General features: G+C 39.1%; 1 protein-coding gene across 32 annotated transcripts in view; it reads left to right on the forward strand.

Annotated features, from left to right (window-relative positions):
• The window catches only part of neb (nebulin), a 66075-nt gene that overhangs the window by 27671 nt on the left and 15232 nt on the right, over positions 1-23172 (forward strand). For 22 of the 32 annotated variants that reach the window (XM_039817139.1, XM_039817141.1, XM_039817155.1 and 19 more), the window contains 55 exons: positions 50-361; positions 654-857; positions 980-1084; positions 1247-1354; positions 1457-1768; positions 1959-2063; positions 2214-2312; positions 2453-2554; positions 2696-2803; positions 2915-3226; positions 3698-3802; positions 3920-4024; positions 4116-4220; positions 4329-4436; positions 4557-4667; positions 5794-5991; positions 6346-6450; positions 6583-6687; positions 6783-6887; positions 6998-7105; positions 7222-7335; positions 7511-7708; positions 8215-8319; positions 8527-8631; positions 8730-8837; positions 8931-9038; positions 9159-9266; positions 9385-9489; positions 9609-9713; positions 9812-9910; positions 10034-10138; positions 10306-10410; positions 10509-10613; positions 10849-10953; positions 11404-11508; positions 11666-11770; positions 11920-12024; positions 12227-12331; positions 13322-13426; positions 14867-14968; positions 15105-15212; positions 15321-15425; positions 15535-15639; positions 15734-15838; positions 15995-16099; positions 16225-16335; positions 16439-16549; positions 16982-17083; positions 17450-17554; positions 18076-18165; positions 19409-19522; positions 19718-19822; positions 20466-20570; positions 21663-21767; positions 22599-22709. In XM_039817139.1, the coding sequence (XP_039673073.1) occupies positions 50-361; positions 654-857; positions 980-1084; positions 1247-1354; positions 1457-1768; positions 1959-2063; positions 2214-2312; positions 2453-2554; positions 2696-2803; positions 2915-3226; positions 3698-3802; positions 3920-4024; positions 4116-4220; positions 4329-4436; positions 4557-4667; positions 5794-5991; positions 6346-6450; positions 6583-6687; positions 6783-6887; positions 6998-7105; positions 7222-7335; positions 7511-7708; positions 8215-8319; positions 8527-8631; positions 8730-8837; positions 8931-9038; positions 9159-9266; positions 9385-9489; positions 9609-9713; positions 9812-9910; positions 10034-10138; positions 10306-10410; positions 10509-10613; positions 10849-10953; positions 11404-11508; positions 11666-11770; positions 11920-12024; positions 12227-12331; positions 13322-13426; positions 14867-14968; positions 15105-15212; positions 15321-15425; positions 15535-15639; positions 15734-15838; positions 15995-16099; positions 16225-16335; positions 16439-16549; positions 16982-17083; positions 17450-17554; positions 18076-18165; positions 19409-19522; positions 19718-19822; positions 20466-20570; positions 21663-21767; positions 22599-22709 (6711 nt within the window). Of the gene's footprint in view, positions 1-49; positions 362-653; positions 858-979; positions 1085-1246; positions 1355-1456; positions 1769-1958; positions 2064-2213; positions 2313-2452; positions 2555-2695; positions 2804-2914; positions 3227-3697; positions 3803-3919; positions 4025-4115; positions 4221-4328; positions 4437-4556; positions 4668-5793; positions 5992-6345; positions 6451-6582; positions 6688-6782; positions 6888-6997; positions 7106-7221; positions 7336-7510; positions 7709-8214; positions 8320-8526; positions 8632-8729; positions 8838-8930; positions 9039-9158; positions 9267-9384; positions 9490-9608; positions 9714-9811; positions 9911-10033; positions 10139-10305; positions 10411-10508; positions 10614-10848; positions 10954-11403; positions 11509-11665; positions 11771-11919; positions 12025-12226; positions 12332-12686; positions 12789-13321; positions 13427-14866; positions 14969-15104; positions 15213-15320; positions 15426-15534; positions 15640-15733; positions 15839-15994; positions 16100-16224; positions 16336-16438; positions 16550-16981; positions 17084-17449; positions 17555-18075; positions 18166-19408; positions 19523-19717; positions 19823-20465; positions 20571-21662; positions 21768-22598; positions 22710-23172 lie in introns of all 32 variants that reach the window. The other 10 variants (XM_039817149.1, XM_039817158.1, XM_039817144.1 and 7 more) reach the window with 7 other exon arrangements.

Here is a 23172-nt window from a genome sequence, read left to right on the forward strand (position 1 = left end):
TCACTGCAATTATGAAACTAATCCATACATTTCTATCCCAAATGTTTAGTACAAATACAAGGCTGGTTACCGCAAGCAATGTGGCCATCATATTGGTGCACTCAGTGTTAAAGACGACCCACTGATTATGTTGGCCGCTAATGCAGCCAGGATCTCCAGTGACAACATCTATAAGAAGAACTTCAATGAGACCAAGACCAAGTACCACCTGCCAGTGGACATGCTGACAATTGAACTTGCTAAGAAATGCCAGCAGCAAGTGAATGACTTCAACTATAGAACTCACTTACACCAGTGGACCTGCCTGCCAGACTCCAGTGATGTGGTTCAGGCTAGAAAGGTCTACGACTTACAGAGTGATGTAAGTACATGTAAAGTTAAGCGGACTTGTTGAGAATTGACGAAGTAAGAGAGGATTTTTTTTGAGTTTATTGTTAGCTCTTATCCTACTCTTACACCAAAAGGCATCATTACCATAATGGAAATTGCCTTAAGTTACTATGTTTTCTTGACTATGAAGAGAATGTATGTTTGTTGGTTTAATAGATTCAGATCAGTGCTAGCATTTGTACCTCAATCTGCATTTTCAACAAATTAAAAAAACAAAAACATAACAATATTTGGTGAGGTTAAAACTGATATTGTTTTTTTAGGCTGTATACCGAGCTGATCTGGAGTGGCTGAGGGGATGCGGCTGGTCACCACAGGACTCTGTGGATGTCATCAAAGCTAAAAATGCCCAGGCTATTATCAATGAGAGGCTCTACCGCCAGCCCCCAAGCACTGTCAAGTTCACCAGTGTTGTTGACCTCCCGGCAATTGTCTTGTCCAAGCAAAATGCCCTCAACATCAGTGATGTGAGTAATACAATATTTTGACATGCTTCATGCTTTCTCTAGGGAATTTAAAACTTAAAAATACATATTTTGTGTAAAATATTTGTGTAAATGATAAGTTAACGTTTGTTTCTTTCTAACAGAGGAAATATAAGGAAGTCTGGGATAAAGACAAGGTCAGCTTTCACCTGCCACCTGATGCCCCCAGCTTTGTACTGTCCAAGGCCAATGCTATCAGCATCAGCAATGTAAGTTTGCACTGTTTTGCCTATGTTGAAATTCTGAAAAGTATATAAATATCTTATTTGTTGAAATGTATTATTCGATCAGTGCATGATTACTGTGATTTCGATCCGCTGACACAACTATTTTGTACTGTCTTTTTGATCATATGTTCTTGCTCTGTGCAGAAACTGTACACAAAGGCATGGGATGACCAGAAGGCCAAAGGCTACCATATCAAGGAGGATGCTATCGCTGTGCTGAAGGCTAGAGCTTCCAGAGACATCATTAGTGACGTAAGAATAGAAATCTGGATCAGGTTTAAATACAACAGGTGCATAAATGTCATACTTTCTGTCTTTTCATCATCACTCAACTTTTCATCTCTTCTCTTTTAGTATAAGTACCATACAGGATACCGTAAGCAGGTTGGCCACCACATTGGTGCTCGCTGCGTGCAAGACGACCCTCTGATCATGCTGGCTATGAACGGAGCCAAGATTGCCAGTGATGCCCTGTACAAGAAGGACTTTAACAAGTCCAAGACCAAATTCAACCTGCCAGTTGACATGCTGAATATTGAACTGGCCAAGAAATGCCAGATCCAAGTTAACGATTTCAACTACAGGACACATCTTCACAACTGGACCTGCCTACCAGACTCCACTGATGTGGTCCAAGCCAGAAAGGCCTACGATCTGCAGAGCGATGTAGGTTTATAGTAATGCTTGTGGATAGTATTCATTCACATACACTATTGTAGCAATGGTCAAATATGTATTGTGTCTTTGAGGGGTTATACTGTATCCAAGAACCTCTCACATTGTGATTATTTATTGTCTGTATAAATTTGTAATGTCTTGAAAACAAATAAAGATATGCCTGTTTTTTTTCCCCCAGGCTGTCTACAAAGCTGATTTGGAATGGATCCGTGGATGTGGATGGATACCACATGAGTCTGTGGAGGTTTTGAAGGTGAAGCATGCACAGAAGATCCTGGCTGATGTAAGTCTGACTACAATTTGACGTTTTAATTACTTGTAAAATCACAGACATTTCTATACATTTGTAAACATTTAAAAGAATGTTTTTAGCTAGAAAAATGCGCATCTATCTTAAATTTGCCAAAATATTGTTCTTTCTTGCTACTTACAGAGGGGCTACCGTGTTAAATTGGATGATCAGAAATTCACAGTTAAAACTGACAGAGTTGACTTGGTCTGTGCCAAGAATGCTGCTGACGTCCTCAACGAGGTGAGGATGACTTTCTGCTATTCAGATGCTGTTTGGAAATGTTTTTAATCCTTTCTTCAGTTGAACCCTTACCAGAATAGTAACAATGACAGATTTTTGTTTGTTTTGGTAACTGCATTATGATTTATCGCTCTGCTCAGGCCAAATATCGTGAAGCCTGGCACAATGACAAGACCAAGTACACAGTGGTGGACACTCCAATTCTTGCCACAGCCAGAGAGGTGGCTAAGAACGTTCACCCGGTAAGATGACTCCTCAAGGGAGGTATTTGCTACATATTTCAATTTAACATTCTTTGTCCTGTACCAATTGTATCCGTTATTTTCAGGCCGATAAGCAATACAACATCATAAAGCTATAATAAACATTTCCATCTCTTGCAGAAACTGTACACCAAAGCGTGGGATAAGGTCAAAGCCACGGGCTACTTCATGCCTGGAGATGCTGTACCAATCAAGCAGTGCATCCTCACGAGTAAAGTGCAGAGTCACGTGAGTAGTGGGAAAAAGTTGCATCTGTTTCTTTCATAATAAGAACATTAATTAATTATATAATAATAGTATAATAATATGATATAATTATGTTTTCTGTCTGTCCTGTAGCATAAGTACCTTGAGAGTTACCGTAAGCAGGTTGGCCATCACATCGGTGCCCTCAGCAGCCAGGATGACCCTCTGATCATGCTGGCTCTGAACTCAGCCAGGATTGCCAGTGATGCCCTGTACAAGAAGGACTTTAACAAGTCCAAGACCAAATTCAACCTGCCAGTCGACATGCTGCAGTTTGAACTGGCCAAGAAATGTCAGAGACAAGTTAATGATGACCTCTACAGAACCCGCCTGCACCAGTGGACCTGCCTGCCAGACTCCACTGATGTGGTCCAGGCCAGAAAGGCCTACGATCTGCAGAGCGATGTAGGTTTATAGTAATGCTTGTGGATAGCATTCATTCATATACACTGTTGTAACATTGATCAAATATTTATTGAGTCTTTTGAGGGGTCTATGCTGTATATACCTATTTTAGCCCAAGAAAGTGATGTGGTTCAGGCTAGAAAGGTCTACGACTTACAGAGTGATGTAAGTACATGTAACGTTTAGCGGGCTTGTTGAGAATTGATGAAGTAAGAGCAGATTGTTTGGAGTTTGTTTTTAACTCTTATCCTATCCTACACCAAAAAGCATGATTTCCATAATGGAAATTGCCTTAAATTACAATGTTTTCTTGACCATGCACACCCACATCCAGGCCCGAAAAGCCTATGACTTTCAAAGTGAAGTGAGTGCTAATCACACTAACCTAGGATTCTTTATCACATTGGTATAATAAATTGACAGAAACCTCTATCTTACCTTCCTAATATGTATCTTGCTTTCTGTCTTCAGAGTGTGTATAAGGCTGATTTAGAATGGATCCGTGGCTGCGGCTGGATGCCAGCTGAATCTGTTGATCACGTCAAGGCCAGGAAGGCCCAGGAGATTCTCAACGAGGTATGTTTACTGTATTGCATTTAGTCTTTTATTTTGGCTTGTTTTCTTTTAGCACATTTTGCCCATTTTCTGTCAGTTTTTTGTCTTACCTCAAAGCTGTATTTTTATTTTTTGCAGAGGCTCTACAAGAAGAATGCCAAAGAATGCTTTGGAAAATTCACCCTGATTGTGGACCGCCCTGAGCTTGTCTTGGCGAGGATAAATGCTGCCAACCTCAGTGATGTATGTAAAAAATCTAATTTAAACTTCTAAATTTCAAGAAGCATAGTAATAACAAACAAATCAAAATTCTGTTGTTTGCTTCCTACTATAGCTGAAGTACAAAGAGACCTTCAATGCAGAAAAGGGTGCTTATATTGGTTCAGAAGACACTCCTCAATTGGCCCATAGCAGGGATGTGGCTAAGAACATCAGTGAGGTAATGTAAACTATTTATTATTTCATTAAATTACGATTTTTGTCTATTGTATTTCACATATTGTATCAGCCTTGTCTTAAACATTGTGCCTACTTTGTGTGATTTTAGAAATTCTACAAACTGCAATGGGACGAGTCTAAGGCTACAGGCTACCAGCTGAACCATGAATACATCCCACTTCTCAGCGGCAAGAAGGGCAGGGAGATCGCTAGTGATGTGAGTGTCTTACACTTCTTTATAGTTGTCATTGCTGATAAGGCAAAGCGCATGGAATCACGTTTTCTTCTTACAGTATGTAAACAAAGTTGAGACTTTTATTATTCTGGATCTTACTAGGTCAAGTACAAGGAACACCATGAGAAGGCCAAGGGTCACTACATGGCTGGGACCCTGGTAGACTTCCCTGAGGTGATGCGCTGTGGACACCAGGAAAAGAACAAGGGACTGGTAAGATATTGTGTGAATTTTTGTCCCAGTCCGCCCTTTGAGTTTTTCCATTTATTCCATACATATCAAGCAGCTTAATACATCTGCAAGGTACTATAAAAGCAAACAGATATCACGTCATGCACCACAAGATTCAGAGAATTCAGGCAAAAGATAGCATAAATGATATTCCCCTGTCCAAAAAAAATGTAAAGGCTAAATGTAAGTAAGTAAGAATCCACAGTCAAAGATCACCTTTGTTTTCAGGTAAATGGTCTTGGACATAGTTGGGCCTGATTAACTGTACTTTTAATGCTGTAAATGATGTGTGGCTTGCAAATCTTCTTCATAAAGATTTTTTATTTATTTTTTCAACTCTTTTTTTACTTTTTATTTTTGTGAACAACAAACAAGGCATGGAGCAAGCAGATTTAAGTGTACAAGACATAGTTGACACAGTATGCCAATTCCCCTCATATCCCTCCCCCCACCCAGATCAGGTCCAAACACAGACTCATACACGCAGACAGACACACACCTGCCAGGGCACATCACATCACAAAAAAAATTATTATAATAAATAAATTACTAGACAAAAGAGTAAGTAAGTACATTTTATTTATACAGCGCTTTTCACAGACAAGGTCACAAAGTGCTTTACAATGTGCAAAAAGAGGGGGGAAGCTCAGTCCTCAGTAAGATTTTTTGCGGAACATGTCTGATACGGCCATTGTAATAAAAATCCCCAAGTAGCGAAATCCGTCCTCAGTCCATTTAAATGACAATAACTAGCGTGGGAGCTGCCTAGCCAGGGAGTTTATCGCTAGGAGCTCGCTTTTCTGGTAGTTGAGCTTGTAGCCGGAGCAGGTTGTCCGCATACAATGAGACTTTATGAGTTGTGCCAGATCGTGTGATGCCCTCGAAACCTTCCTCCAAGCGAAGCCAAACAGCCAGCGGTTCGATCGCGATAGCGGGGACAGAGGGCAGCCCTTTCATATAGATTTTTTTTAAGCATTTTAATCGCTTTTATGACCAGAGATTAGAATTTACAGTTGTTCTAATCCACATAAGATTTATTTTAGGTCAATTTGATTCACAATGGTAATGACAATGTCAATAACTTTCCATGGTATGCATGTCTTCACAGAGGGTCTACCAGAAAGACTACCATCAGAGCAAGACCAAGACCCACCTCCCGCCTGACATCATCGCTAACAAGGTTGCTAAGCGGTGCCAGGACATGCTGAGCGACGTCCTCTATCGTACCTACCTGCACCAGTGGACTTGCCACCCTGACCAGGAAGACGCCATTCGTGCCCGCAAGACCAACGAGATTCTCAGTGATGTAAGTCGTCCTGTAGTAGACGTTTGGACAAAATCAAATCACATCACAAACTCTTTTTGTTAAATTATGTTAGATGCACAGGCAGTGTACTGTACTATATATATTTGATTATTGGTATTTGGTATATGATAAAAGCTCTCTTCATAAAGACCTTCTAAAAATTAAGAGCAGTTATTTGCCAGCGCAAATCTTATTGTTATAATGAAAGAAGTAAAATTGTCTTTGTTACTATTAGAGTTTAACGTGATATACAGTAGATTTATCTGTTTGCAAACATGAGATTGTACAAAATTTAGATGTTCTCTTCATTATTAGACATATAATTGTGTGCTTTTTGCTGTTTTCATTCGATAGGTGTTCTACAAGGAAGACCTGACCTGGATGAGGGGTATGGGTTGCTATGCCTGGGACACACCAGAGATTATTCGTGCCAAGAAGTCCTACGACTTGCAGAGTGAGGTGAGTGTAAACATGGAAGACAACAGGAAACCTTCAGAAATGTACTTCATAATGTATGGTTTATATGATTAAATTAAGTTCTTAAGTTCATTGAACTGTGATCATTTACCCATGTAATATCTTCCTTTCTAGCTTAAATACAGAACGGAAGCCAAGAAAGAATTCAACAATTACTCCATTGTGACAGACACCCCAGCTTATGTGACTGCTGTCCTGGGTCACACCTGGGCCAGTGATGTGAGTGAGCTGGACTTAAAAGCATGTGTATGTATATAGTGTTTGAGTTTAAAATGCCTAGTTGAGTGCATTAATTAAACAATTGTCATTGACAGCTCAACTATAGGGAGGCTTATCATAAGGAGAAGCACATGTATACCACTATTCTGGATACCCACGACTATGCCAGATGCCACAACTTCAAACACTTCTTCAGCAACGTAAGTGAATATAAACATATCTCTCTTTTAGTCTGTGACACGACTAAAGATATCATCTTGGTAAACGGCATGTTCACATGCAATTTGTTGATAATGTTCTCTCTCAACAGAATATTTACACTGCTGCCTGGGACAAAATCAAAGCCAAGAGCTACAGTATTCCACATGACTCACACGCCCTGCAACACGCCAAACAGCAAAAGATCATTCTCAGCGGCGTGAGTTTCACTTCTGTTAATTTCATTCCATGTTAATGCTGTGCTGGAATTTTCTTTACATATGAGTTTGACCGTTCAACTTTAAGAAACATTATGAATCCTGTTGCCCCTTTTAGGTGAAGTACAAGGAGGATTATGAGAAGTTCAAATCCCTCTACAGTCTGCCCAAGTCTCTTGAGGACGATCCTGCCACTGCTCGCTGCGTCAAAGCTGGAAAGCTGGTCCTTGATGTAAGTTAAATTTGTTGAGCTATTTCATCTCCCACGTGTCTGAATTTCTTTTGAAGAATACAGGAGGATTAGCTCTAGTTTAACAAACAAGATGCTAAAATGCATCAAACTGTATTGTTTTTGTGCATACACAATGCGAGAACTAAAATTACCAATCTGTTGTCCATCTTTATAGCGTCTGTACAGAGAGAAATATGAAAAGACCAAGGCCAAGAACCATATCCCAGCAGACATGCTGGAGATCCTGTCTGCCCGCAACACCCAGTCCACCGTCAGTGGGATCCACTACCGCAAGTATCTGCATCAATGGATATGCCTCCCTGACATGCAGGTGTACACCCAAGCACGCAAAGTCAACGAGCAGCTCAGTGACGTGAGTAACTACTCTCAGCTTGATATTCTGTGCTCGTTACTGCATAGCCTCAGTAGCTACATTTTAGTCAAAGGTACAGCCATATTCTTGCATATATTTTGTCAGTTATATTCAATTCAATTCAATTCAATTTTATTTATAGTATCAAATCATAACATAAGTTATCTCGAGACACTTTACAGATAGAGTAGGTCTAGACCACACTCTATTATTTATGATGCTATACCTTCTTTCTTAACTTGCATTATTTAGCAGTGTATAAGTATCTTATACAGTGCAAGATAATTTCATAGTAGAACCTTTTCTTTATCCAGTTACCTGCCGCCTGTATATATTCTATATTTATAAATACATTGAAAATGAGCATTGATGGGTATGGTTCAGAAAGTGCCCACACTTTTTACACTTTTTAAATCCATATTCTGTATGAAAGAAGGGTCAGATTTGAACCAGTTGCAATACATATCTGCCAAAGTCACTTAACATGTGTGTTTTGTTGTGTACAGATCATCTACAAGGATGACCTGAACTGGCTGAGGGGTATTGGCTGCTACGCCTGGGATACACCGGAGATCATCCGTGTCAAGCATGCTGGTGATCTTCAGAGTGAGGTAAGACCTCAAAGTATATTCATTCTCATGCTGCCCTCTATTTCACATCCTCTTCAGTTATTTGGTTTAACTGTTATTTTTCTCTTCTCTTTGGCAATCAAATAACTTTCACTATCTTCCCTTTCAGCAAATTATCCATAGACTAATACTACCTAGTTTTTCATCAGAAACCATGCTGATTATCATGTCCTTGTGTTTCTATTCCAGAACAAGTACAGAGCCAAAGGTATTGAGTCTTTCAAGAACTATTCGGTGGTGATCGACACTCCAGTGTACGAGACGTCCAAGCAGAACTCTGAGAATCTGAGTGATGTAAGTGACTCTATGTTCTTAACAATGTCTATATTTCATTACGTAACAAAAAAATCATGATCATGTATTTCATCTTTTTTTTTCTTCTCTTTTTCCAGCTGCACTACCGCTATGATTACAACACCAATATCAAGGGCACCAACACGTCTCCTGCTGTTACCATTGACACAGAAAGGGCACGCCTGGCTAACTACATCCAGAGTGATGTAAGATAATAATCCTTAGTATTCAGTCTACCTGTATATGTATACTGTAAAAATGTTTTTACAAGTTCACCTTGTTGTCTTGTTCTCTCTCAGAACTGGTACAAGGAGGCCAACAAGAGCTCCATGCCCACTGGTTACTCCCTGCCCAAAGACACCCCACTCATCAAGCAGGCTAAGATGAACAGTGTTGTCACCAGCTATGTAAGTACAATCACTGTCTTGAATCATCCAATTATTCTGTTCTTTTGACAGCAATTCAATCTTTTTGCCAATGGAGTTTTGTCATTACTGAATCATATACTTTTGCTTTTATTTGGGTAGGTGAAGTACAAGGAAGCCTATGAGATGACAAAAGCAAAGGCCTACACTCTTCATCCAGAGGGTGTCAACTTTGTCAACTCAAGGAAGGCTAACAAGATCACCAATGATGTAAGATAACACACTGCTGCTATCGTTGACACCAGACACATTAGTGTTGATGGAGATTTACTACTGACGCTTTTACTGGATAAAACAATCTTATATGTTGCCATCTTTCTTTCCCCAGCGTCTGTATCGGGAGATGTACCACAAGCAAAAGGATAAGATCCACACAACCTACGACACCCCCGATATCAAACAAGTCAAGATGAACCAGGCACACCTTAGCGACGTATGGAACCATTGTCACGCAATTTTTGTCATTCATGTACCTATTTCTATACATGTGGATCGATGGAGTTGAATAGTATGTTCTATTCATGCCACATTTTTGTTCCATTCTCATCTTAGTTGTGCTACAGAGAAAAATACTACAACACCAGAGGCCAGCTGATCTCTATGCCCATTACGCCCCAGCTGATGCACTGCTACCACGTCAATGAGATTACCAGCGAGGTATGGAGAAAAGAGCCATGAGTTTCACACACATTTTTACAATATTAACTGTAAAACTTTAGATAGAAACTTCTGTTAAATTCATTTTGTGTTTTTAGCTAAAATACAAAGAGGATCTGACGTGGCTGAGAGGCCTTGGCTGCTTCTTGTATGACACCCCAGAGATGGTCCACGTCCGCAACATCACCAAACAAAGGGTATGCGTTTCCATTTGGATGAAATATCCTGTTTTATATCAATATTGTTTATTTTCAGTTATGATCAACTTCCTGCAGTAGCATCTCAATCCTTTGTATGGCCTTTTGTCTTGTCTTTTATAGGTGACCTATCCAGTGGAAGCTAAGAAGAACCTTGCCAACTTCTCTGTGGTCCTGGACACACCAGAGTATAAACGTGTGACTGAGCTAAAGACCCACATGAGCAACGTGAGTGGTTTTCCCAAACACACTTCATATTAATAGTCTCACATTGTCAGGTCTCAGTTAAGTAGCTTTCAAATAGCTCAGTGTATCCTGAAGTTTATGTTCAGACAATTGTTTGTATTCTGTCAAGCAGGCTTTTGACTTGACTTTTTCTGCTCCTCTATTTTCAGATGATATACAAAGCCCAGAGCAAAGTGGAAATGGCTAAGGTCACCACCACTGGGGACTCTGTGGAGCACCAGAGAGTCAAATGGGCCCAGCTGCTGACTAACAAAGCAAGTTCAGATACACCATCACTTGCTGAATGTATCGTTTTGAAGAGTTTTATTATTTTACTGATAATCTAATCAGTATTTTATCTGTTTCTCTACAGTACCAGTACACCGATCTGGCTGCTAGGGAGAGAGCTCATTTCACTCAAGAAATTGACACTCCAACCATGGGCCATGCTAGAAAAATGAAAGTGGTCTGCAGTGATGTAAGTCTTCACTTCATTATTTTGCCATGGTTTCCTAGCAGCAGGCTAACATACCTTTGTTACCCCTCACCTCCGTAGAATTGAAATGAATATATATCTTAACAGTGTTTGTATTTGTATTCAGTCATATTTTGTAGCTGACTTACTGCTACATAATAGGAAATACTGTAAATGCTGCAGTGAATTCTGATCTAACTCTCTTCTGATGTGTTGCATAAATCATTTCTTCCCTTAGAACAAATACAAAGACCAGTATGAGAAGATGAAACACAGATACACTGCCATTGCTGATACACCTCTCCTGATCCGAGCCAAGAAAGCCTACCTCCAGTCCAGTGATGTGAGTATGCTTATTGGCTAACTGTCATAACAAACAATAATATTCATATCAGTGCAATGAACCATTTTTAATTTTTTGTAGCTTTCCCTATAGTTCTTCTGCTCAACCTTCCATTTAGCAGAAAAACTGTTTGAAATTTGTTTAAAGTTTTATAATTCCATTATCTTAGTGAAAAATGTATATTAACTGGTCAGTGTTGCTCAACTGCCTTCAGAGCATTATTCTATAAAACGTATTATTAAACCTGTTACTGAAACTACTAATTAAACAAAGAATTGTGTTTGCTACGATAGTCTAAATATTGTTTCATGTACTTTCAACTATACTATAAAATACTACCTGTACAAATCAGAAATCAGTGCAAAATTGTGGCGTGTGTGTGTATGTGCGTGTGTGCGTGTGCGTGTTTGTTTGATGAAAATCTGACACATTTTATATCCTTGTCTTCAGCTGCGTTACAAAGAGACCTTTGAGCTCGCCAAGGGCCACTACCACACAGTCAAGGATGCTCTGGACATCACCTACCACCGCAGAGTCACTGATGACATCAGCGAGGTCAGCATTTGAAATTAGTTGATTGACTATTTGTTGTGAATGTCTTTGCACACTTAATATTTACACAATGTTAACAAAAAATGTAACATCATTTTGATTTGAGCTCTTTCATCCCTCATACTGTTGTCATGTTTCTGTCTCCATCTCTCTACATCAGGTTAAATACAGGGGGAAGTACATCAACTCTCTGGGTACATGGAAGTCCATCCCAGACCGTCCTGAATTCTTCATCAGCAAAATTGCCAGCGATAACATCAGCGCTGTAAGTACTTTTGACTTGCATTCCAAAATGATGCAACCTGTGTTTTTTTTTATTTTTATGTTCACCCACAGTAGAGAGAAGGGCATATAGTATCATTGACATACTATGTTACGTTTGAATGAAATCCCCCTTTTTATGTCCCTCTTTAGGTCAAGTACAAGGAGGATCTGGAATGGCTGAAGGGTATTGGCTGCTTTGTGTGGGACACACCTGAGCTGGTGCAGGCTGAGAAGAACAAGACGCTGTACAGTGAGGTGAAGGATCTATTTATTTATATATTTGTAATGTCAATCATTTCATAAGATGTTGTAACAATACTTATTTGTTTATTTCATTCCGAAGAAAATACCATATACTACTTGTGATGTCTAAAATGTATATTACATTATGCTTTTTATTGTACTATATATTTTTTTTCTGCATGTTCCTAATAACTGTTTCATTTCTTGTTAACAGAGACTGTACAAAGCCTCTTTTGAGAAGAACAGAGGCAACTTCAAGTATACTTGCGATACTCCGTTCTTCCAGGCTGCCAAGTATGCCTCTACTCTCATCAACAATGTGAGTCCCTTCATTCTTTAGCCCTATACAGTCATTTATTATAATTAGTTTGTTGAGACCCATTTGTAACATAGAAACTTTAATTGTTAATCACATTTCTCTGTCTTTGTGCATCTCTATTGGACTCTTAGCTTGAAGGTAAAAGAGTGTGAATTCATAGTATTATCTGATTATTGACTTTAGTGACCCGCTCTTTTTATGAGTAACTGTAATACCAAGTGTATAAAATGTGTTCATTGTTCTTCACATCAACTTGTTTTAACCACCCTTTGTTCCCTGGAAAAGTATCACCACTTGACAGTGCCCATTGTTTTCTGGACATTTGTTTCTAACTACCTTCTGACATTCTGAGCAGAGGGCCTACAGAGCTACTTATGAGAAAACCAAGGATAAGTTCACCATAACTACAGATGATCCTAGGTACCTACTGGCCAGGGAGAACAATAAGATGAGCCAGGTAACTGTTCTGGTCGACTCGTATGACTGGCCTGCCTCCTCCGCTGCTACCTCCAGTCCGGTCCTCCAGACCTCTGACACTGGTGCATGAGGTCGACTGAACTGCTGTTGGTCGTCGTCGTCGCAGATTATTGCTCTTCCTTCTGTATCAGTCTCTGTTCGTTCTTTCTTTCTTTTAGTCCCAAAGAGGTCATTGTAAACCGTGCCACTTAAATAGCAGCTGGATAGCTATCTTGAGTGAGCAGGACTCCTTTATCTGTGCCATCAGAGAGACAGTTTAATCACTCATATAACTATGATTAAGTTATGCTTATTAGATTATGAATGATGTCCAAACAAGTCATTATCAAGCTTAGCACTACTAAAGATGAAGATGTATGTCACTTTGAAGGCACAGATGAGGGCTAGCAACTCCTTTGTCACACTTGGATCTCCGGAGTACTTCTCTCCAGTCCTCCCAGTGTTACTGCTGTTTTTTGTGTGTCCCCAACTATGGCATGCTGTGTGTGTATGTTGTTGTGTGTGTTTGTACAGGCAAGGTATAAATCCAAAGCAAAGGACCTGCTAAAGAGTGGTTGTAATGAGCTACAGCGCCCTGACATCCTCACAGCCCTTTACCAGTCCACTATGAGTAGTAAGGTAAACAGCCACAGAGTGGTGAACCATGGTAACTCTGACCCCTGTCCACAAACAAGCAGAAAAAAAGCCCTCTATAGTCACCATGTTACTTTGTTCCTCCCTGCTTATCACATCATATACTCATCTTGTATAAACTCCTTCCCTCCATTCAAACCACTTAACTCCTAAAAGGGTTTTAACTCCCACACATTCCACCCTTCTTTTTCATGCTCTAATCCCTCCATCACCTAGTCACATCTCTTAATGTCTCATTGATTTATGAACCTTTACCTCACTCTAAAATGCAGTGCAGTAGTTGCGTGACAGATGTATCTTATTGTCAGATATGCAGAAAATTGCAGCATTACAGACCAAAGTTTCTGCAGAGACACAAGATATTTATCCATACATTTATCACCTGATATACAGTTACTGTAGAATAGAATATCATTCTTTTATTGTCATTGCACAATATTATACAACGGAACTAAGTAGCATTCCTAATGGTGCATTCACACATTATTAAACATTACTTTAAAATAGAGAAAAATATATATTATTTCTTTTAAAATTGCAATTTTCTGTGACCGTAAAATAGCTGACATATTGCATTTTTGGATATTGCACAAAATTGTTGAGTTGTAGTGGCTCGATATACAAGTGGTACGTTTGGGAATAAATACGTACAAACAGACATTTGTTAAGGCCTATGTGTATATTTCATACAGTTTTCTTCCTATGAGATTTTGTTACTCTGCTAAAATACCAAATTCAGCCATTTTTAGTTACTTAACACAGTTTTTTCTTGAGTAAAACTCATCTTTATTGAAGCCACTCTATATATCAGCCTCAAATTCAGTGAGCAATAGCACAAGATGGACTGCTGGTCACCATGAGCTACAGTACGTGGGCACTGCAGACTTTCGTGACTGAACAGTGGTAACGTGTCCTTGTCCTCTTTTTCACCTGGAAAATAACTCCCTCTATGTTTCTGCATGTTTCATAAAGCATGTTTTTCTAAACATATGCATGACACCACTTCACTCATACTGTATTTTTCACATAATACATGTTAGTCAACTGTTTCTGACTTTGCTGTTAGAGAACTATCCAAGAAGAACAAGAAACAGAACAAACAGTACAACAACAGTAAATGAATAACAAAATAATCTAATTGTTTTTACCCTTTAGCTCTGTTATGTAATAACAGAATGGGTTTTAAAGTCAAATGATCTTCATCTGAATTTACTTTGAGAAGGACATCGTTTGATGCTAAAATGTGACTTTTTATCCACCCATGTCTCTCTTACTTAAATTGTCTTTTTTTGGAAAGTTCATTCACCCCTTTTCTTGGATAGTTTTCGTCTTTACATAAATACACATAAATAAAAGCAAATGATTACACTAGTAAATTGATTACGAGTGGTACTAACTTTATTGTGTTTACACCTCCTCCATCAGTGGAGGTACAGGGAGCAGTATGAACGTGCCAAGGACAAGTTCACCTCAGTTCTGGAGACTCCGGAGTATGAGGCCCACAAACGCAGCAAGAAAATCGGCGATGTGAGCTTTAAAACAAATTTGTTTTTGTCCAGTGGGTTAAATGTTTTAAGTTTTTAACAGTTAAAAGGTGCTTAATGATTTCTTCATGTTTGGTGTCTTTTTAATTTCTCCTGACTATGTGATGATTAATCCTTAGATCATCTACAAGATGGAGTACAACAAGACCAAGGCTAAGGGATACACCTTGCCATATGACACTCCATACCAACAGCACATGAAGAAGGTCAAGGATATCACCAGCAATGTAAGTCCCACTCAGACTGGCTGCACTTTCTTTCTTACAGAGACATAGGTAGCCAAAATATGAAATAAATTTTTGTGTTTGATGGTGTGTTTTTCATGTGTCTTGCAGCTGAAGTACAAAGAAGTGTATGAGAAGAGCAAGGCCCAGATCAACATGGACCCTGAGGCTCATTCGATCCGTGCTGCCAAGGAGGCCTACAAGAACATCAGCAATGTAAGTGTCTTTGGTGACGGTATCAGGAAATGTCACATTCTGTACATTTTTGATTAGTTGAACTCGAAATATCTGGAAATATGGATTTAATATTTGCATCCGTTCTTAGCTTGACTACAAGAAGAAATATGAAGCCACCAAGAACAAGTGGATCTGGACAACAGACAGACCTGACTTTATCAATAATGCCAAGAACTCCCTGCAACAGAGTGATGTGAGTTGGTGCCTCTTCTTTATTTGTGTTATTATTCATTTTAACAACATCCAACAGTGTTGTTCTAATTCCACTCCCATTGTTTCACCCACAGGTTGAGTACAAGTACGACAAAGAGATGATGAAGGGCTGTGTGATACCTGTAGTTGATGACAAGTTGACCCTCCTCAATATGAAACATACTGAAATGTCCAGCGATGTAAGTTTTTCCATCTCTTTATTACCTTCTCTATGATGAAATGAAATTACTAGAGGGCAGAGAGTACTCAGTTCCCAATATCAGAGGACAATATTTCTTCAGAATTGAATGTTTAACATGTTGTCAACTAATACTTTATTCGTTATTTCTTTCCAGGTGAAGTACAAACAGAAGTATGAGAAGGAAAAGGGCCACTACATGCCAGTCTCGGACACTCCTCAAATCCTCCATGCTAAGGCTGTGCGCACTCTGGCATCAGAGGTAAATTTAATTCAATAAAAAGTCAACCATTTTTTGTACAGGTTAAGAATAAGATATATTACACTAAATAGCTGCTTTTATGACTTTAACTATACAACTGTATACATTATTATTTTCCTCCTCAGAGCAAATACAAGGAGGCCAGTAAGAAGGATATGCAGTCGGGCTCATTCACCACCTTGTCCGAGACTCGTGACACTGTCCACAGCAAGGAGATCAACAAGCTTATTAGCGGGGTACAATTGTCTCACATTTATTTTACAAAATGAGCTCAGCCATCTCATAATCCTGGACTGTTTTTGTGCGGTTGGCCTTTGACATTCTCTTCATTCCTTACAGAAATTGTACAAAGCGAAGTTTGAGAAGGAAAAGGGCAAATCAATATATAACAACATGGTTGTTCCACCTGATGTTCAGCATGCCATGGGAGTAGCCAAGAATCAGAGCAACGTGAGTCATCTCCACAATTGTACTAAAATAGCATTGTATTGATTGTATTTACAGCATACAATCTCCATGTTGAAAGTTTCACAGCCTCTCGTATTTCTCTTTTGATTTGCTTGTCAGTTTTTGAATCCATCTTTTTTATACATTATATGTTCACATTCTATGTCAGATGGATTGTTCATATTGTTATTTTATTATTTGCACATTTGTCCGTCCAGGTAGAGGGATCCCTTCTCAGTTGCTCTTCCTAAGGTTTCTTCAATTATTTCCTGTTAAAGGGTTTTTTGGGGGGACTTTTTCCTTACCCGATGCAAGGGTCTGAAGACAGAGGGTGTCATATGCCATACAGATTGTTAAGCCCTCTCAGGCAAATTTGTGATTTTTGACATTGGGCTATATAAATAAAATTGACTTGACTTCTGCCCAACCCTACAGATTGCCTACAAGAAAGATGCCAAAGCCAACCTACACTACACTAGTGTAATCGACCGTCCTGACATAAAGAAGGCTACCCAGGCTGCCAAACTTATCAGTGAGGTAATCAGCAACTACAGTATATGCATAAAACCTGTAGGTTAAAGACTAAAACCTGTACACACAAAGGTAGCAATATGCAAAATCTCAGTGTGCGTAGGTCTGGTAAGTCTGGACTATTAATCAGAGGTTTGCATAGAAATTTAAAACACCAGTCCAGCACATATGAAGCCAAATTGTTCATAAGAAAATGATTGAAAAACTGTTGTACCATCAACACTGTTTAACTGAAAAATGACATCATACAGTGCACAAACAACACAGCAACAATAAAGACTTAGAACTAAAGATGAAACAACAAAACAGTTAAGACCACCACTGTAGTTTGTACATGGTCCACTGATTCTTGTTTGGTCTTGTCTCTATCAGATCGGCTACCGTGACAAGGCCCGTCAGGAGGCCAGCCGTGGAGGTTCTCTGGCCCACCGCCCAGACATTGCTCTGGCCACTGAGGTGTCCAAGCTGAACAGCCAGGTACACCAAACCACATCTACCATCTGTCTCATGAAGCCCTGGGACAGTCATTCTGCTTTTCCACTGGTTCCCTACAGTCAACATCTCCTAGAAAAATGTTTCCCTGATTTATCATACAAGATGGCCGGAATCAATCAGTGGAAGCCATATCACTTCTTCACTATCTCTTCTGTCGGGGTGTCATTGTCAGATCAGCTTCCATTAGCTGAAATTTGCAGAATAGCATTGCTGTTGTAGATGCTTAGCTGCAGTCCTAACAATAAAACTAGCAGCCTTTCCATAGCGCTTCCTCTGCCATCCTGCATTATAATCCATGTCTTAGTCTGTCGTTGTGATTCCATGAAAGTACATTTACATGTTTAACTGCTCATATCATGTCCCCATCCTCAAACCTGTCCTCTTACACTGCTCTTTCTTCCTCCATTCTTCTCTACCTTACTCTTCTTATTTCTCATCTCTTTCCTCTTCCATAATGTCCTGGTCTATGTGTTCTCATCCCTCCATCTCACTGCGCTTTGTAGGTGGAGGCCAAGCCCTCCCTCCATGGAGCAGCTTCCTACGATACCCTCCAGATGCGCCACATTAAGAAAATGAGTGCCATGACTAGTGATGTAAGGAGGTTCATGCCCTAAAACTGAAGGGCCGCTACTAAATGTCTGTCTCCTCTGTCTGTCTGTTCACTATCGACCTTTTGACTGACCGATTTATTGATTTCTGTTTTTACTGCGGGGGTATCTTTTGCAGTCTTTTGTTCCCTGACAAGCTGAGGCTCAATGACAAGTGTTGCGTTACTGCATTTGTTGCACTGGTACTAATACTGTATGTTAAAGACACTTATTTATTTTGTTCACAACTTTTATAATTTTCTCACTTCTCTCCCGAGTCACTCAGTCAGTGTGTGGAAGGATTTTTAAAACATGTGTTTATCCACTAGTCAACTATGTTGGTACGAGTTTACAAATGTGTTAAGTTAAGAGTGCAGATTTATTCATCGTTGCTGCTGGATTTACAAGTTTTTTTCTAAGACACTGTTTAAGGAAATTGCCTGTCTCACCTTCTCTCTAAAGCTGAACGATCTGCGGATTGACAGGTCAATCCAGAATCCCACTGAAACACAACCACAATCGTACTGCCCTAACTCTTTAACATATACTTTAATATATGTGAAGTCCATGTTGTGTTTATGTTGATCACAGAATGCTGAATTACTTGAGAATTGAGATGCATTTGAGATGCTTTTTAATGTCAAGTGTGAACTGCAAACCACCTTATCTGCATCTAAGTACAGACTGGATACATCTGGATGCGAGATATTCGGTCTGAACAGAGTCTTAGGGCGTCTCCACAGCTGACATGTTTGGTTTGATTGAGTAGATTCTTTATGCGATTGTTTTATTACATATCTGGAGTTGTTTGTGATAAAAAAAACAGAACGAGCTGTTTGATAACTAGGATTAAAAAACTAAATAGAGTACTTTCTTCTCAAGCCTTGAACCAAACTGCAGATGTGAATACACCCATAGAAACCCTCTTGCCCTGACTAATTAACCCTATGATTGCTGAATGAAAAGGGGAAATGAAAAAAATGAAAAAATCTTATCGGATACAATGTTTGACGACAGTTGTTTTTTTCTTGTATAACAAGGGATGCAAACTTAATTTGTTTAATATTGAGAAGCATACAGTAGACAACATGTCTAAAGCATTTACACAGAACTATCTATAAGGAATCCCTTTTTGTACACTAAAAAAAGCATTATTTGTCCTTTAAGTGTTTCCAGTGGGATGGAGTCTGTAAATCTTCCACTGGTTTTTACCACTTGTGCTAACTCTCACATGTATCTCCCCCATTAGTTGAAATACAAGGAGAAGTTTGACAAGGAGATGAAAGGAAAGAGACCACAGTATGACCTGAAGGACAGTAAGATTTACAAGACTTTGAAGGATGCCAATGATCTGGCTAGTGAGGTAGGTGCTCACAGGGCCCGCATCATTTTAATAAACCCTGTAAGACTAAAACCAACTAAACCTTTATCAAGTAGCAAGACTTTATTTCCAGATTCATCAATAATCAGAGGAAATTGCCATACATCAATTACAAAGATCACCCATTGTGAGATATGTTCATTTATAAATAAGCGTGTCTGCTAACACAACGTGCAGGTGAAGTACAAGGGTGACCTGAAGAAGATCCACAAGCCTGTGACGGACATGGCTGAGTCGCTGTCCATGCAGCACAACCTGAGCACCAGCAAACTGTCCAGCCAAGTAAGACATCATCTGCCTTTAACCTTCTCACATTCCAGGAAGCGCCTGGGAGTCAGTCACATTTCAGTGCGCCCTCTGTGGTTTATTGAAATGTGTCTGAACTCAGTTTTTCTGTCACGTAACACATTAACAATCAACATGCTGCGGATTATTGACCGTCTCGTGGATTTATGCACTAAAATCCATCATCCAAATATCCATTATTCTGTGACCTCATCTGGTAGTGATCCTTACCCTTCTCACCCTTGACTCTTTCTTTGACCTTCCCATACTATCACCTTCTATAATCTTTACTCCTTCACTTCTTCAGATTGATTTATTTCCTCCTGTAGTTTGTACAAAACTAGTCTTATTAATGATCACTTAACACAAAACTCCCTGCTTCTCCATTGTTTGTAGATAATTTTCCTTTCAATTTTCAACTACCATTTCAAATTTCCACAAATTGTTTTGCCAGCATGTCATATATTTTTTGACATTGCTAAAAGCTGTTGTCCTAATGATAATGTTACTATTTTTGTTTCTGTCATTAAATATGAGATTTTTTTGTACTATGTAATGGATGGGAGTGAACTCCAGAAAGACGCTCTTTTTCTCGTTTGCTGTACTGAGCTGTCTTACTTGACTGGGAATTCCCCCATAGTACTGCTACAAGAAGAAGTTTGAGGACAGTAAGGGTCACTACCATATGATTGCCGACACACCAGAACAGCTCCATCACAAGGAGGCCTCTGAACTTCAGAGCAATGTAAGTGATACAGACTCTGGGGTTCAACAAGCACTCCGACCACCCAAAAAAACTGCTGTGGGTTTCAACCGTTAACCACTTTCTTGGCAAACAGATGTTTTAGCTATATCTGCATCACAGATCTTCATTTACTGTACATACAGGAGTGGGGTGTTGCATTATTTTGTTAATAATATAGGCTTGGGACAACATAACACACCATAGTAAATTTGCTGGTACAATACATCAAATTGTAACATTTGTGTTTAATATTGTGGTTAATATATGGTTAACTGAAGTAAGATTATTTCTCAATTTAAAAAATGTCTAAAGAGGCTGATTACGGCCATTTACATTTATGTACAGGCCAGACACGTCAGGCAAAAACATTGTTTTTTCATGCGCTGGTAAATTTTGAGATGTGCTATTTTGCTTCCATAACATGTCTTCTTTCAGTAGTGGAAAGAAAGAACCAAAACACTAAACTTTCAAGTTTTATTCCTATCTATATCTTGAAGGATACAGAGGGGTTTGTTCATATATCATATATAGCTGGGTTTATATAACATTTTAGCCTAAAATTGTGGCCATGAATTAATTTTTTTAAATGGCTGTTGACAGTATTTTCTGATTTATGGAGTGATAAAAAGATATATGCAAAATTCCCTCTGTCAAAATATTTGACTCTTATATGTCAAACAAATGAAACAAGAATTTTGGCTTCATCCAATGTTCGGATTTCTGTTCTGGACATTTATGCAAATTAGCACATATTTAATTAGATAATACCTCATTTGCATATTGAAACATAACATTTCAGAAAACTTGTAATACACAAACGATTTGTCTTAATGTAAGTAATCACCTGGGCATGTTTCATGGTGATATCTATTACCGTAGTTAAAAAATGTTGCTCTTTTCATCCGTAGTATCATTTCTATGACAAAAATGAATGCAGTCTTGCTGTGATGAATTACGCAACTCAAACACGTCTTAAGTGTTTTCTATTTGATTTTCCTAGCGTACTGGAATGAATGGAAACCTGTATGTACCTGCATAATATTTTTCAAACTGTTGAAAACCTTTGACATTACTTGTGTGTGTGCTGTTCAGGTGAAATACAAGGAGAAGTATGAGAAGGAGAAGGGCAAGGCCATGCTGGACTTCGAGACACCCACTTATGTGTCTGCTAAGGAGGCCCAGCATATGCAAAGCCAGGTAAATGCCCTGTCTGTCTCATAACTTGTTAATATAGCTACAAATGCAATACACTTACCATTACAATCCTCTAGACTCTCCCAGTCTGAAGACTCTTCAGTGTCTGCCACTGTATATATTAACCTGTATTGTAATGACTTGTTATATATTGATACGTTTCAGCTTGTTTGATGTCCAGTTATTGTTTATATTTTACAGAATGTTTCTGAAGTTTTGAAAAAAACTTTTACAGTGCCTTTAATGCCAGTTTATTAAATCAAGACTGTGTTTTGGTGCTGATTAATTACAACATCTTGTAATTTTTTTTGGACAAATCAGATCACAGGTAATTGTCACTCTTAGTCCTTCACCATGTTTTACTCTTAACTAGCTATGCTTAGAAAATAAACCTGGATAAGGCAGTGTAAAATGTGTTAAGATTAAACTTACCCAACGTCTTGTGTATTGTTGTTGCCTACTGCTGTGTATGTTAGTTCAGACTGCTTAATCTTACTTTCATGATGCAGGAATGGCAAAGGTAAAGTAGGTTTGGCTCAGTCAGTGAACACTTCTATGGAGCTTTTTACAGTGTTTAATTATAATCAGTTAATACATTTAGTTTAATTATATTGGTGGCAAACTCTTTTCTCACAATAAACCACTCCTACACCACACAAATGCACTTATACACATGCACGAGTAATTACATTCAAAGACTGCAAATGCAGAAATTGGTGTCATGATAAGGAGAATGGTGCAAACCAGGATGGGGTAACTGCATTTTGAACCAGCGCTGCTTGCATGTGCTTATTTGAACTCTGTCTGTCCCCGTCTTATCTTTGCGGACAATAGAAAGACTATAAGAAGGACTTTGAGGAACACATGAGGGGAAAGAACCTCTCAGGCTTGGAGGTCACCCCTGCCATGATACATGTCAGACACGCCACCAAAATAGCCAGTGAGGTAACTAAAGGATAACTTATCCCTGACAACCTCACCTATTTACCTCACCTATCCTTTATAATCATACTAAGAAGACTATATCACAACCACGGTCCCCCTTCCTTTTCAACACTTAATCCCACGAGTGCTTCCTTTTTTCTTGACCTGTAGGTCCTCTCATGCAGTTAAGTTGTAGTTTGTTTGCATGATTCACTGCACTGCCCTAAATTCTTAATAATGTAACATTTATCCATCTCCCTTCTCTCTATCCGTAGCATGATTTTATAGCCGTTAGTTTGTTTGTATTTATGTTTATGTCCTTTGACATCCTGTGGGCTGTTTCACAAAAGCAGAATTTATAAATCCAGGATAACCGATAACCGAGGCTTGACCTAGTCTAATCTGAGCAGCCTGGCTCGGTGGGTTTCACGAAGGCCGAGCCAGGCTGAGGAGGAGCAACTAGGTCGAGCCAGGATGAAGTAAT

The sequence above is a fragment of the Perca fluviatilis genome, chromosome 12 (assembly GCF_010015445.1).
Source record: "Perca fluviatilis chromosome 12, GENO_Pfluv_1.0, whole genome shotgun sequence".
Lineage (NCBI taxonomy): Eukaryota > Metazoa > Chordata > Actinopteri > Perciformes > Percidae > Perca > Perca fluviatilis.